The 16,185-nt window shown below is 36.0% G+C and overlaps 1 protein-coding gene across 1 annotated transcript in view; it reads left to right on the top strand.

Annotated features, from left to right (window-relative positions):
• Positions 1 to 4,385: 4,385 nt before the first annotated feature.
• The window catches only part of pptc7a (protein phosphatase targeting COQ7 a), a 31,267-nt gene continuing 19,467 nt past the window's right edge, over positions 4,386 to 16,185 (top strand). The window contains exon 1 of the mRNA XM_056464129.1: positions 4,386 to 4,918. Coding sequence (XP_056320104.1) covers positions 4,717 to 4,918 — 202 coding nt within the window. The 5' untranslated portion in view covers positions 4,386 to 4,716. The remainder of the gene's footprint in view (positions 4,919 to 16,185) is intronic.

Genomic DNA, 16,185 nt, shown 5'->3' with positions numbered 1-16,185 from the left:
ACGGGCTATTGTGTGTAGAATTTTGCAGAAATAAATTAATTTAATCCATTTAGGAATAAGGCTGTAACATAAAAAAATGTGGAAAAAGTGCTATGGATACTTTCCAGATGCACTGTACACTTATGAATAAAGAATTTTCCATAAATAATAAATAAACAGTATTGAAAGCTGAAGGTCAGTCTAAGTACTTTGTTTCACATAAAAATTCAAATCACACCAAAATAATCTTGTATAAATACAATCATTTAAAAAAAGTACAATACTTTTATCTTCCTTATTGCAAAAAAAAAACACACACTTCAAAGCAGTGTCTTTGCAGAATTTTGCTATTAGGGTAATGCGGTAAACAACCTTAAATGATACCTCTAATTTTATTAATAATACAATAACGTCTGGGAATGTTATACATTTCTTTCTAATTAACATCTTGAAAATCTTATTTTGAGATTGTGATCTCCACAAACCAATGGCTAATAGTAGAAATTTGGTAAAACCTGCTAAGATCTTTTATGCTTATTGCTTCTAGCTTCAAACTAAATTCTAAATAATTTTTATTTAATTATTATTATTTTTGTCAGTCTGTACAGTTTTTTAATATTTTTTAAGTTCAAAATGAATGCCATTGATTACCATCACATACTATTTAACAGGTATATAAAATTACGCCAAGAGTTTACATCTAACAATTCTGAGGGGGAAAGACTGAACTGCGAGTTTGTATTAATAAAAGAATTCGCAATAACCCTTCATTATTTTATTATTCAGTGGTGAAACCGCACGGTGAAAAAAAGTGCCACGTATAAAAAATATGTTACGATATTGAAGTCGTAATATTTGTAGAATAAAGTAAAAAATAACGTCGAAATGTGAGGAGAATAAAGTAGTAGAAATACTAGTTTAAAGCCGTAATATTTCGAGGCCAAAATCGTTGTTATACGAGAATAATTATGCAATATTTTGTCGTAGCAAAATGGAAATGGGATAAAACATGCCACGTGCTAATTATAACCATGATATCTAAAGTTGTAGTGCGCTTGTTTGACCATTAGATGTCGCCAAAGACTAACAAAATTAAAGACAACATCACGCTCCCCCAATCACTCAGCTTAGAGTCCTGGTTGTTCCAAACATCTTCCACTTATGCATGATGGAGGCCATTGTACTGATTGGAACTTTCAGAGCAGCAGAAATGTTTCTGTAACCTTCCCCAGCCTTGTGCCTCGAGACAATCCTGTCTCTGAGGTCTACAGACAATTCCTTTCCTTTGTCCCATGCTTGGTTTGGCTTTGGCATGCACTATCAACCCTGGGACCTTATATAGACAGGTGTATACCTTTTCAAATCATGTCCAATCAACTGAATTGACCACAGGTGAACTCCAATTAAGCCAGTCAAGAATAACGTCGAAATGTGAGGAGAATAAAGTCGTAGAAATACGAGCTTAAAGCCGTAATATTTCGAGGCTAAAATCGTTGTTATACAAGAATAATTATGCAATATTTTGTCGTATCAAAATGGAAATGGAATAAAACATGCCACGTGCTAATTATAACCATGATTTCTTAAGTTGTAGTGCGCTTGTTCGACCATTAGATGTCGCCAAAGACTAACAAAATTAAAGACAACATCACGCTTTCATAACACGCCATCATACTGTAATATAGATCTGCTACAGGTTCATTTGAAATAGACTATTATAAACTCTACTACATTTCTAATAAAATTACACCTTATGTAGCTTAAGAGTGTAGCTTAATTTCCACTTGCTAAAATTAAATGTGACTAAATATTCTAAATCTGAGGCTGAGACATCATATATAACAAAGTCTAGCTCAAAATATTGATCCCAGTTCATGGATTTGAAACGTTTATGATTCTATACAAAGTTCAGAAACTGAAAACAACCTGAAACCAGAAGTTCATAAGTCTGACTGTGACTGAATTAAGCTAACTCGGACTACAGCTACTGATAAACACATTAACCCTTTAAAGCAGTCCATAACCACAATTCTGAAACACAAAGCATTAAAATAATAATACAAAACAATACAATACAATGCAAACGACTATTAAACAAACAGAAAAAATGACATTAATAATATCCAACATTCAACTGATTCATATGTTCAAGCTAAAAACACATTCAATATTTATGCTTTACTTCAGTAAATATGTCTGACACTTGTGCACAACCAACATCAAAATAATACTAAAGTCATTTATAGTAAATAATACAGTGTTTCTGAACCATAGGCTACTAAAGTAAAGTGTTTTACATGGTGTATATTACAATTGTTTTTAATGAATGCTCCAGCATACTGTAGTATTACCTATAGCGAACTGATACACAGTAAAAAAAAAAACACTGTAGTATCGACTACTATAGTTTTCACTAGTAATAGTAATCTGTGGTGCATTATAATATAATATAGTTGTACAAAACTTCATATTGAGTATTTGTTTTTACTGTATTATAGTAGTTACCACAACAGATTAATTTCAAGTACTGTACTATAGTATAATTCAATGACACTAGAGTATTTACTAATACACTGTAATAAATATTGTAGTATACTTGTTTTTACTACAGTAATATGTGTTAAAATACCCTATAGTTGCACAAAACTACAGTATTGAATATTTGTTTATATTACTATAGTTGTTGCATTGCCACAGCAACAATACAATTATCATAACAGATTAATTCGTTTTTACTACAATAATCTGTGGTGCATTGTAGATTAATATAGCTGTAGAAACTACAGTATCGCCCATTTTTATATATTATTATGGCAATAATAGAATTACCACAACAAATTGATTTCAAGTGCTCTATTATAGTATGCTACAATAACGCTATACACTCGCTGGCCACTTTATTAGGTACACCTGTCAGACTGCTTGTTAATGCAAATTTCTAATCAGCCAATCACATGGCAGCAACTCACTGCATTTAGGCATGTAGACATGGTCAAGACAATCTGCTGCAGTTCGAACCGAGGATCAGAATGGAGAAGAAAGGTGATTTAAGTGACTTTGAACGTGGCATGGTTGTTAGTGCCAGACGGGCTGGTCTGAGTATTTCAGAAACTGCTGATCTACTGGGATTTTCACGCACAACCATCTCTAGGGTTTACAGAGAATGGTCTGAAAAAGAGAAATTATCCAGTGAGCGGCAGTTCTGTGTGCGCAAATGCCTTGTTGATACCAGAAGTCAGAGGAAAATGGCCAGACTGGTTCCAGCTGATAGAAAGGCAACAGTAAGTCAAATAACCACTCAATACAACCGAGGAATGAAGAACAGCATCTCTGAATGCAAAACACGTCCAACCTTGAGGCGGATTGGCTACAGCAGCAGAAGACCACACCTGGTACCACTCCTGTCAGCTAAGAACAGGAAACTGAGGCTACAATTCACACAGCCTCACCAAAATCTTTGCCTGGTCTGACGAGACATTCGGATGGTAGGGTCAGAATTTGGCATAAAAGCATGGATCCATCCTGCCTTGTATCAATGGTTCAGGCTGGTGGTGGTGGTGTAATGGTGTTGGAGATATTTACTCGGCACACTTTGGGCCCATTAGTGCAAACTGAGCATCGTGTCAATGCCACAGCCTACCTGAGTATTGTTGCTGACCACAGTGTACCCATCTTCTCATGGCTATTTCCAGCAGGATAACACGCCATGTGATAAAGCACGAATCATCTCAGACTGGTTTCTTAAACATGACAATGAGTTCACTGTACTCAAATGGCCTCCACAGTCACCAGAGCTCAATCCAATAGAGCACCTTTGGGATGTGGTGGAACGGGAGATTGGTATCATGGATGTGCAGCCGACAAATCTGCAGTAACTGCATAATGTTATCATGTCAATATGGAGCAAAATCTCTGAGGAATATTTCCAATATCTTGTTGAAACTTGTTGATTGTGGCAGTTCTGAAGGCAAAAGGGGGTCTAACCAAGTATTAGTCAGGTGTACCTAATAAAGTGGCCGGTGAGTGTAGTATTTACTATAAAATTACTATACTATTTTTTGTGAGTAGATGTGTATTATTATTATATTAATACGTTATTATTACTATTATTATAGGTTATTATCATTAGTAGTAGCAGTATTTTTCATGTGAGTACATGTGTATTGTTATTATCGTTATTATTATATTATTATGTTATTATTACTAAATCGAAACTGACAGTTTTGTTTTAAAATAATACCAGGTTTAATTTTTGCGTCATGTTTGATGTTTTATTAGTGAACACCAAGGCCTATTCATTTCAACTTCTCTGCTTCACTGTACTGTTTTTTTTTTACACTCCATTAAAGGTACAGGGGTTGCGTAACGGCGTGTGACGTCAGATCAGTCACAAGACTTCAGTCGCGCCGCCGCGGCCCACAGCGCAGTTCACGGACGGGCACACGAGCGAGCGAGAGCGCGCAGCAATGGAGCCCAGCGCGAGGAGAATGAGTTTAACAACAAAACCCGGATCGACTTGGATACTCTGAATAATCGCGTTATACATACATGCGCTATGGACAGCTGAATGTGACTGCTGCGTTAAGAAGGCGAGAATTTGGAAAGTTGACGCTATTGTAACGTCGTGGATGCTGTTGTGTTGACACCTCCAGACGTCATCTAGAGCCGTGGATTTCTTGTTGTTGGTGGTGGTGGTTTAATTAACCCACACTACCCCTGCTGCAGGGTCCAGGGGTGATGTTGTCCGTTCTCTCGTACGGTCGACTGGTGGCCCGGGCGGTCATCGGCGGACTCTCGCAAACCGACAGCCGCGATTACAGCCTGGTGTCGGCCAGCTTCGGCTTCGGGAAGGATTTTCGCAAAGGGATCTTGAAGAAAGGGATGTGCTACGGAGACGACGCCTGCTTTATAGCCCGGCACCGGTCTGCTGATGTGTTAGGTATGTAATTATTACTAACAACTAAGGGCGATTTGTTCTATACACGCGAAGATCATTTGCTAGAGAGAACTGGTTTAGTCAAGTATGTTCGTGGTTGACTCGCTTCTGACGTCACGACTGTCGCACATTGGTGTGCCGACAAAAGCCTTTACAACCATCATCTATACACACATTAATGTAAGGCCAAGATTATAAGACAGTTATTAAAACACTTCATGTTACTATAATAACGCGAATCTATGTAACTTTTTATAATTTAAAAAAGCATTCATTAAGACTTCCTTAATAATGATAACAATAAACGTTTTATTATTAGGGTCATCATCACTATAAAGTGCCCTTGATGTCCCACATGATTGAATCAGTCCTATATGAACATAACGCGAAATAATGAATTGTTTTATATTATTGGTTAAACCTTTGCACACATGCAAGTAGAATTATAATTTAGAAATATGTTTTTGTCAAGTTTTGCCATATTCTTTCATTGAATGGATGTGATTTTGCCATGTCCCACACACTGCTTAGCCAACTTCAGTGAGTCTAAAAAGTAGGTAAATTAAATAAAACGTAAAAGATTTCTAAATATTTGTATTGTCTTTAACAAGGTTTTTGACACATATACATGTTAGGTCAAAATTATATGATTGTTTAAGAGTTATTAAAAGATTTCATTCATGACATTATAATAAAGTGAATTTATGTAACGTTTTAATATTAACTGCCATGTAATTATTGAGGTAAAGTTGGTTTTATATTCTCATATTCGATCAGTGACACGGATATTGAGGTAAAATTGATTTGGTAAAACCTAAACTTACCTTTATTACACTGTATTACAGTATTGACAAATCTTTTTAATGAATGGTCCAGCATACTGTAGTATTTACTATAATGATCTGATTAGGGATGCAACGATTATAGATTTTGGTTGTACGATTATATTCAATTCAATTCATCTTTATTTGTATAGCGCTTTTACAATGCAGATTGTGTCAAAGCAGCTTCACATTGAAGCTCATAGTAAATAGGAACAGTGTAGTTCAGTTTTCAGAGTTTAAGTTCAGTTCAGTTTAGCTCAGTTCAGTGTGGTTTAAATCACTACTGAGAGTCCAAACACTGAAGGGCAAATCCATTGATGCGCAGCTCTATAGATCCCGAACCATGCAAGCTAGTGGTGACATTGACGAGGAAAAAACTTCACCAATTGGCGAAAGTGAAGAATTAAAAAACCTCAAGAGAAACCAGGCTCAGTTGGGCACGACCATTTCTCCACTGGCCAAACAACTTGAATAATCATGGCTTCACAGTTATCATGTTTATTAGTTACAACACATTAATTTCAAGTACGTATGGTTCAATAACTCTATAGCATTTTCTGCTTCACTGTAATAAATAAATGTAGTATACTTTAGTGTTTACTACAGTAATCTGAGGCAATACACCCTATAGTTATACAAAACTACAGTATTAAACAATTGTTTATATAGTTGTTGTATTATTGTAACAACATCTTTTACCAAAGCATAGGTCTCAAACTCAATTCCTGAAGGGCCGCAGCTCTGCACAGTTTGGCTCCAACCCTATTCAAACACAGCTAATGCAACTAATCAAGATGTTCACGACTCTTTCGAACACCTCAATTATTTGGATCACCTTTGTTCGATTAGAGTTGGAGCCAATCTCTGCAGAACTGCAGCTCTCCAGGAATTGAGTTTGAGACTTATGTACTATAGTATGGCTCAATAACACTATAGTATTTACTGATACATTGTAATAAGTACTGTAGTATACTTTAGTTTTTACTACAGTAATATGTGGTAATATACCCTATAGTTGTACAAAACTACAGTATTGAGAATTTGTTTATATTACTATAGATGCTGTATTACCATAGAAACACACAACAGATTAATTTCAAGTACATTACTATATTATGATTCATTAACACTGTAGTATATACTATAGTACTATATACTATAGCATTTTTCCATGTGGGTTTTATTATTATTATTATTATGCTATTATGTTATTAGTATTAAATCAAAACTGACTGAGTTTATTTAGAAATTATTCCAGGTTTAATTGGTAAGTCAAGTTTGATGTTTTATTAGTGAATACCATTTCAACTTTGTTTACCGCGCTACTTTGAATATTCGATCTGAAATTGCAAGCATGACTTCAATACAGCATTAGCGACAAGTTATTTGAAAAATTGTGTTTTGATAGTCATTGGCTGATAATATAATTTCCCTATTTAGAATTTGCAAACTTTTCTGAAATTCTATTATTAATGAGAAAGTCTCAGTGTGCGAATATAAAACCAACTTGACCTCAATCATGCAATTAGATACGTTTCCATCCAGCATAAATTTAGAAAATGCGCATAAAAAACATGGGCATAACTGAGTAGGATAAACACTTTATTCGATAAGATGCGCATAAACTACAATGGAAACACTTTTACCTAATTCCAGTATGCGCATTAAAAAAGGTCATGTAACTGTTCTTGTGATGATAAAATTTGTGCGAATGGACAAACCAGCAGGCTGAGCACATTGTAAAATATCTGAAATGTTGTTTTGGTCATTCTAAAACGCCGTAACCATTTCAGTATTAGTATTATTATATTATTAATGACCTCCAGAATTGTCAAGAGTGTCTGTGCTCTGCGTTTCATGCCTTCAAACGCCACCACGTGTTCATGGTGCGTCGGCATACTGTCTTCTAAGGTGCAAGTCATTTATTAAATGAAGAAAAGATTCACGCAGTTTTCCTACCGCAGCAAATTCTGTTTTTATTTTTGATATTTGTCACCAGTTAATCAGGAAGTGATGATTTTCTTCTCTTTCACTCATTGAATGCGCTACTTTATTCACTTGTCTTTTATGTGATAAATTGAATTCGCATCTTTAGATGGAAACATAGCTATTGTCTTATTTATTAATGTTACGAAGAATGGGAATGTGTGTTCTTTTAGTGTTTTGTAACATTCTAACATTCTATTTATAATTTGAAATCATTGTTCGCAACAACGTACTGTAACACTTTCCATTGTAACATCAATAGAGTTAAGAACGATGTATCCTGTGCACTTGTTAGGTCATGCGTATGAAAAACCGTTTATGCGTCCAAGCCACTACTCATTTTAATTGAGAAAATGGATTACACATCTCACGGTTCGCATCACATAATGGTTTTTGTCACAGATCGAACCATTTTTCGGATCAGCCAAAAAGAGGAGACAAATGTAATTTGCTTTTCATTTATACAAAAACAGTACTGCACGGTTTTGATTTTAACAAACAGAACTTAGAAGCTGTAATTTTATTAAAAATAAAATGAAATAATCAGCTGAGTAAAAATAAATAGTAAAATATTCAGTTCTCAGGACCTCAATACATTATAGATATGCTCAATGAATACAAACCTAATAGATCACTCAGATCTTTAGGATCAAATAGATTAGAAATCCCAAGAGTTCAGTCAAAGCAGGGTGAATCAGCTTTCAGCTACTGCGCCCCTCACTGCTGAAATCAGCTTACAGAAATGATCAGATGTGCTCCAACATTAGGTACATTCAAATCAAGACTGAAAACACATCTGTTTAGCTGTGCCTTTACTGAATGAGCACTGTGCTACGTCCGACAGATTGAACTACTATGTTTTTCTCTTCTTTTTAATTCTTTTATAACACATTTCATCTGCTTTTATTCTTATTTATTTTATTTTATCTTTATTTTTTTATGTTTTTATTCCTCTTATACTTGTTTCTTTTATTCCTGTTCATGTAAAGCACTTTGAATTGCCACTGTGTATGAAATGTGCTATATAAATAAACTTGCCTTGCCTTACTGTGAAAAATTCACTGTTACTACTACTGTTGTTGATAACGCTAAATGTAGAAATTTAACATAATTTGTACAATCCATATTTATTTTGGTCTCATTTTCAGTAAACGATTCAGTTATTCACTCATAAAACTTCATGTTTTATTGCTAAACGTGTCATTTTTGAAGAATTATTCACTGGCATATTTTCTATGACAGGTTATCGACAACTATTGGCTAAATAATGTAATTGCTTCCTACAACTTTCATTTTTGAGCACTAAGTTAAATGCATATGACAGTGATTTTAATCTTTACCATAAACATCAGTGGTTTTATCTAAACTATAAACTGTTCTCCCAGTACTTCTGTGTCATTTGACTGTTTGTAACTTCATAACTCAAAAGACTCAAGACTAAATCTCTTCGGATTAATAAACATATGTAAATCACCATCATTTATAATTTATGTTGCGTGGGTGTTGAGATCCCGATCTTTTACTGATAATTCGTGCAGCTTACACTGAATGCATTGATGCAGGCTAAACAAGTAGTGAAAGAAAACACCTTTAATGAAACCCACCACATCCCGAATAACCTACCATGACTTCTTCCGTCATCATTATATTTTACAGGAAAGCCTAAATGCTTTCATACACGTGATCTGAATGAATCTCTCTGTGATCGTTACAAATTCAGGATTAATTTACCAGTAAAAAAATGTATCAATCTCCGGGGTCATGTGTGTTTCAAACCATGGGTAATGATCCGTACGAATCATGGATTAACCGTGATCTGTTACACCCCTATTTGAAGGTATTGTTGTTATTATAGTTTTACGTTCTGCCACTTTATGAATCAAACTTATTTTACTTGTATATTTATTTGCATTTCATTTTAGTTTCCGTTATTATTTCATTTGATTTATTCTACTACTGATAAGCAATAAAAATGGAGTTAAACTAAAACTCGTTTTACTTTTTGAAAAATGTTTCAGCTGTCCCTTTAGCAATTTTAATCTTTCTTTTTTTATTTAACCCCTTAATTGGTCTCTTTGCAATATTTATTTGAATATATAGGAAGCGTGTGGTAATATCTGTTGTCTGTGCTGTTGTTTGTACACTTACTACAGCAATAATTATGAATTGTAAAGAAACAGTAAGAGTCTACAACGAGAGGGAGTCTGTTTCTAATGTTTAGTGCTCCACGTGACTATTGCAGGGTGTAAACTGTTAAAAGAGTAGTTAAAAAAACTCCACTGCATTGTTGTGATGTGGAGTGTTGAGCACACAGTGTACTTTTAAGGATATGCTAATTTATGTTGACTGCAGTGCCAACCCTATGTGGTTTGTACTTAAAGTACTTCAGTTAACAGTGCTGCTAGAATATGCAGTGTTACAGTTTTTCACATTATGCCATAACATTACAGACCAGTCAAATGATATTTCTTTTAACCTCAGAATGACACCTACATGTACATTTAGCCATTTAGCAGACGCTTTTGTTTTTTGAGGCATTCAGCAGTTTAACAAGAAGGGGCAACACACACAAGAAGTGCTAATTATACAAAGGAACTGTTAGCGTTTGGAGAATTAAGTGCTAGAGTGAGAAGGGGAGAGTGTGTTTTTGTAGAGAGAAGTCTTTCTACAGGTGGTTTGTCAAGCCCATTCACCTGTGTGAAGCACAGTTTGTAAATGCACATGTTTTTTGTTTGAGATATGGAGTGATTGTAAGAAAGTGTGTGGTGTAAATCTGAAAAAGTGGTGCAAGTTTTGGTTAAAGAGAGATGAAAGAGTTTGTTTTCAACAGGTGGTTTGTCAAACCCACTCAACCTGTGTGAGGCACACTCAGAACTGCATAATATAGTAAGATGATTACGGAAGAGATGGGTTTTTAGTTGTCGTCTTTTGTTGTTATCAAGAGTGTACATACAATTGTATGTAACAGAAAACCTTTCATTGACTCACCGTACAAGGAAGTCTTTCTGAAAGATGTGGGTGCACACAAAAGTTGAACAATGAAGACCACAGACTGTGATTTCAGTTGGTCTTTGTCTCAAGTCCTGATAATGTTGAACAATGTAGATCCTCAAAGAAAGCACATCTTGTAGTTCGTGCTTCTTTTAGGAATAACTTAAAAAGGAAATTACGCTTTTACTTTAGTCTAAAGAGTATTAAGTAGTTATATTTGTGTGTTTTTTAGATCATTGTTAGCCACTACCAATGTAGGCTATTCTTCCTGGGGTCCAACAAAAAAAAAAGGACTAACTTACATCAAATCATCATCAAAACCAATACAAAAAACACCTTACAAAAACAAAAACAAAATTACAATAAAATAAAACAACAGAAACAAAACAAAGAAAACAAAAAAAGAAAACACACGCGAACGCAGGGAAAATATGCAAACTCCACACAGAAACACCAACTGACCCAGCCGAGGCTCAAACCAGCAACCTTCTTGCTGTGAGGCAACAGCACTACCTACTGAGACACTGCGTCACCCCTATTTTACATTAAACCATAATAAACACATTTACAACATATAATTGAAATTTGTTTCTGTCTTTGAGGAATGTTGAAAACCATTGCATCCGTAGTAGAAAAAGATGATGCTATATATAAAATCTCGATTATTGAACATTTTAACTCGATTATGGTTAATGAACGATTATTTTATTTATTTTATTTTATTTATATATTTATTTTATTTTTAGTTTTTGCCCTCATAGTTCACTGAGAAGTTTTGTACAGTAAAAGTGCTCACATATTAAAAGTGAGAGATTTTTGAATGAAGGAAGCATTACTAGTGTCACGATCACCAGCGATCGTAACTTCCTAAATCGCTGGATCTCACACAAATTCACTTGAACTACAAATCCGCCATTCATGGACTACATTTTCATACATGCACTTCGTCCACAAACACACATGCTTCCTCATTTTGACTGATTACACTTGCACCACCTGGGGATTGTCAAAGACTGATTACACACACTATTTAAACTGCACACACTCTCACTTCCATTGCAGAGTCTTGTTATCTGTAAAGTGACATTACAACGCGTTTCCCTTAGTCTTGTTCCTCCGTGTTTTGATCTTTGCCTGGTTTCCTTTTCTCATTGTCTGCCGCCTGTCTACCGACCTCTCGCCTGTGTTTGACTAGGATTCTGGACTGCCTTTATACATCTGTTTGCACCTGTGTTGACCCTCTTCTCTGACTTTGAATAAACCTGCACATGGATCCTAAACCTTAGTTGTCTCTGTCACTCCCCGTGTTACAACTAGATTTTGAAATAATTGAAGGAAACACTATTAAATTAAAACACTGCCTAAAACTGGGCATCCTCGCCGCCCATCCTTGTCAACATTACCTAACCGACCAATCACAAAGCTTGCACTACGTGTTGTTGTGCTGTGTAGTTAAATTTTTTTGAGAGGTGTGCGGTTATGCGAAGGCTGCTCCACACTGTGCGCATGCACTTGGCAGAAGTATAATATCAGAATAATAAGTATAAATCATAATATAATAAGTATAAATTAGCCTTAAAGTGGGCTCACGTGACTCCACACGCGGTAGGGAAAGTAATTGAAAAAATTGACCTGGAAAAATTAGATCGATTATAGGTTCTGAATGTCGATTTCGATTACTTTTTGATTAATTGCCCAGCCCTAATAGGGGTCAGTAATTACTAGTTTCCAGCATTTTCCAAATGATCATCTAGGGCTGGGCGATTAATAGTAAAGTAATTTAAATCGACATTCAGGACCTATAATCGATCAAATTTTTCCAGGTCGTTTTTTTTTTATTACTTTTCCTAGCGCGTGTGGAGTCATGTGACCAACTTTGCTAAAGCTTATTTAGACTTCTGCGTCAACCACACTTGTATGGTCCGGCGCAGCCTTCGCACGGTTGCATACCCACTCATTTCTCAAATAAATGTTACTACACATCGTGTTGACGCATAGCGAAAGCTCTGTGATTGGTCGGTTTGGTTGTGGTGATGAGTGTGGGCGGCATGGAGAGCCGCAGGCCTGTTGGAGCGAGTGTTTACAAGTGTGGAGTCCCATGGAGGAGCTCCAGATGAAAACTTTTGTTTTGTGTTCACCTTATGATTAATGTTGTTGCACGTCCACCAGTTCCCGCCTCTAGGTGAGCTGGTTTTAGCTACTTGTACATTATGGTAGCGTTCAGAAAATCGACACAGAGGAACATAAAAACCCACTGCCAGCTAGCGTTTCAGAAGTGTTATTGTAGAGCAACACAAACAGCACGCACAAGTATAAATGCATGGCTATCCACGTCCAAATATCCAACTGTGAACAGCGATCACTCGGTGCAGAAGTATAAACCAGCCTTGAAAGGCGAAGGCTGATTTGTATTTCTGCTGCCACTTTGCAGCCACGTGATCTCTAGTCAAGTAGAACGATGGACCCATTGTTGAGCCTTACTTTGCACTACACTGACGATGATTGGAAGCTGCGCCAGAGATGCATTGAGACGGCAAATTTTCCATTACAAAAAAATTATTTACATTAAAATATTTGTTTACTGAAGATTCAAGAAATGCACAGTTTAAAATATTATTTACAGGCTATACAAGAGTTATTTTATTTAGAAGAGATACTGCTTATTTTCTGCTTTTAATTTGAAAAACATTACAAATATTTTATTTTAGTTTTCAAAAGTGCAAGTTATTTATTTTCACTTTTTTATAAGAAAAAAGCGACTGTTCATTTTAAGCAATGTGAGTTTTAATTTCAATTGTTCAACATTGATATTCAAAAAATAATCATTAGATTATTGTATTGTGATTCGTTCAATTATTTTAAAATCAAGTAATGCATCCCTTCATTCAAAAATCTCTGACTTGTAATATGTGAGTATATTTACTGTACAAAATGTATCAGTGAACTATGTAAAAAAATGAATTAAATAATCGTTTATTAATTGTAATCAAGTTAAAATTCGAGTTAAAAAATTGTAGGCCGAAATCACCCAGTCCTATGATCATCTTTCACTGTAAGAAATGCTGGGTTCCACACAAATTCTTCATGTTGTCCCAACACAAATTGATTCATTTAACTTAATCATTTTTACAAATTTAAGTGGTCTGAACATAAAACAATTAAGTTATCTCCCAAAAAACTCAAGAATTGTGTTGTTTCAGCTCCTTTTGAATAAATTGTTTGAAAAAGCAGCGAAAGTTATTGTTTGAGTGTTGTGTTCAAGGGAAGAAGGAAAAAATCAGGCTTTTAACAAATGGAGGTAGAGTAAATTTTTTAGTTGACTTTCCCTTTAGGTTCAGTTTTCAATTAGTAATTATTTTTACTCACTCGTACACAAGCTAATTCAAATTATAACATGGTAGCATTAAGGCTAGTTGACGTCTACTATGGCCTACTTGGACAGCCATACGTCAAAGTCAAATTAACCCGAGACATAAATCCTCTTCTGCAGCTCAGACTCATGGACAGGTTTTGTGATGGCCTCTAATGTTTCAAATGACAGGATAAAGCAAGAACTGAGGCTTCTATTCAACCTCAAGCCAGCCAATCTAGCTCTGGAAATCTCAGTGGTGTTTTAGAGGCGAGATGATGAGAAACAGGCAGGTCGATGCGAGGGGACTTGCCTTGTATGGTCACAAAATAGGGTTCATGCTCATTGTCTATTAGAAAGGAAGCTAGAAGGCCTTTGAAGGGAAAATTCCCTGTCTGTTGGAATGATTTAGAAATGCACATGACATATTTGGAGTTTTGAGTGTTTGATTTGGTTCTGGAAATGCTTGACCTGACCTGTGCATTTCACAATTTGCAGATTGCTTTATTTATTTGATAACCAAGTGTGAATGCTGATAAATTATTCAAACTGTTTGAATGCTCCTATAAAGGGACTTTCCTCTGTATGGTACGACGTGGTTCAGTTCGGTACAGCTCACTTTTGGGAGCTTTTCCACTGCATACCATACCAAGTGCCTGGATCTTTTTGGTACTTTTTTTTAGTACCATCTTAGGTGAGGATCCAAGTGAGCTGTATCATTACCAAAACATGTATACACACTGCTAATCATTGATTTTGGCATCGTTGTCAATAGAAGAGTATCAAACGTTTATCTTGTCGATAGCTGAGGATCGGATCGGATCTTGCTGGATGGGACTACCCAGAATGAAAAACAATTCAGCAGTAGAGACAGTGCAGCTATACTGACAGCACCACCCACTTTAAAGTTGTACTAAAAATCTGTGGATATGCAAATCAAGCTGAGCAAAACCGAACTGAAGCAAAGCAAGCTGTGCCAAACGTACCGTACCATCTTGTACCACATTGGAAAACGGCTTAAAGCTGCATGTTTTTCAGTCGGTTGCTATAATAGAGTATCCTCGCTATAGAGTTACAAGTTGAAAGTCTAGCAAATTATTTGTTGACAGTTGTGTGGTATTGTCCCACCCCTCCTCCACTGTGATTGGACAGCTAGCTCAAATGTGACACTCATGGGCACTGTGTTTTTCAACTTGCAATAGCTGAAAAAACACTGAATGATCATTGCTGACCGCGTAATGCCCACTCAGTGCCACGCTATGCTGTACGCCAGGGGTTTTCAACTTTTTAGGACACATGTCCCTCAAAGTTTTGCCAATTTCACTTGCTCGCCCCTACCTCCAACACACCCCCCCACACCCCACCCCAAGCCAAAATTATCATGCATGTGCAAAACATCATTCACATATTACTTGCTGGGTTTAAAGTGCGTAGCATTAATTATAATTGAAACATAAATATACAGCTTACCTGATTCAGTTGTGGTGGCTGAGCCTGTTTCTGTGAGGAGAACATGGTTGGATTCCTGACACGACTAATGTTAACCGTAAATCATCTTCCACTGTCAATAAGTGTGAGCCATAGCATACTTGCTTTGATGTGCGTACATACAGAAAATGCTGCTTCGCAAAGCCAAGTTCGCAGAGCCCTGATGGTGTGGTTGAGTCAAACATTGAGTATGTTTACATGGACACAAATACATTAATAGATTTTAACATAATAAAGACAATGCTTTGATTAAGAGTCTACCATGTAAACAGCGATTTTTGATTACCCTAATTCGACAAAAGTCATAACTGAACTAAACAGAAATGGAATTAAGACGTGGAGTATGCTTATATTAGTGGCATTATTGAAGTAGACACCGCAATCAAACTACCGTCATGTAGGACTTTTCACCATATACTCCGACAAGATTCACACGCGCGTCTGTCAGTAAAGGACCGCAGACGCACACATTGCGAAATGCTGTTTTTTTCTTTCCTTTCGGCGTGCGTTAATAAATTCCATAACACTCTTCCAACAGTCCTTACTCCTTATTTGCGTCTAATACCCCAGTTTGTCACAGGGGCATGAATGAAATGTTCATGAGTGAATGTGAAACTGCCGAATTGCAGTTT

The sequence above is a fragment of the Danio aesculapii genome, chromosome 8 (assembly GCF_903798145.1).
Source record: "Danio aesculapii chromosome 8, fDanAes4.1, whole genome shotgun sequence".
Lineage (NCBI taxonomy): Eukaryota > Metazoa > Chordata > Actinopteri > Cypriniformes > Danionidae > Danio > Danio aesculapii.
This window is presented reverse-complemented; position numbering and strand designations above follow the sequence as displayed.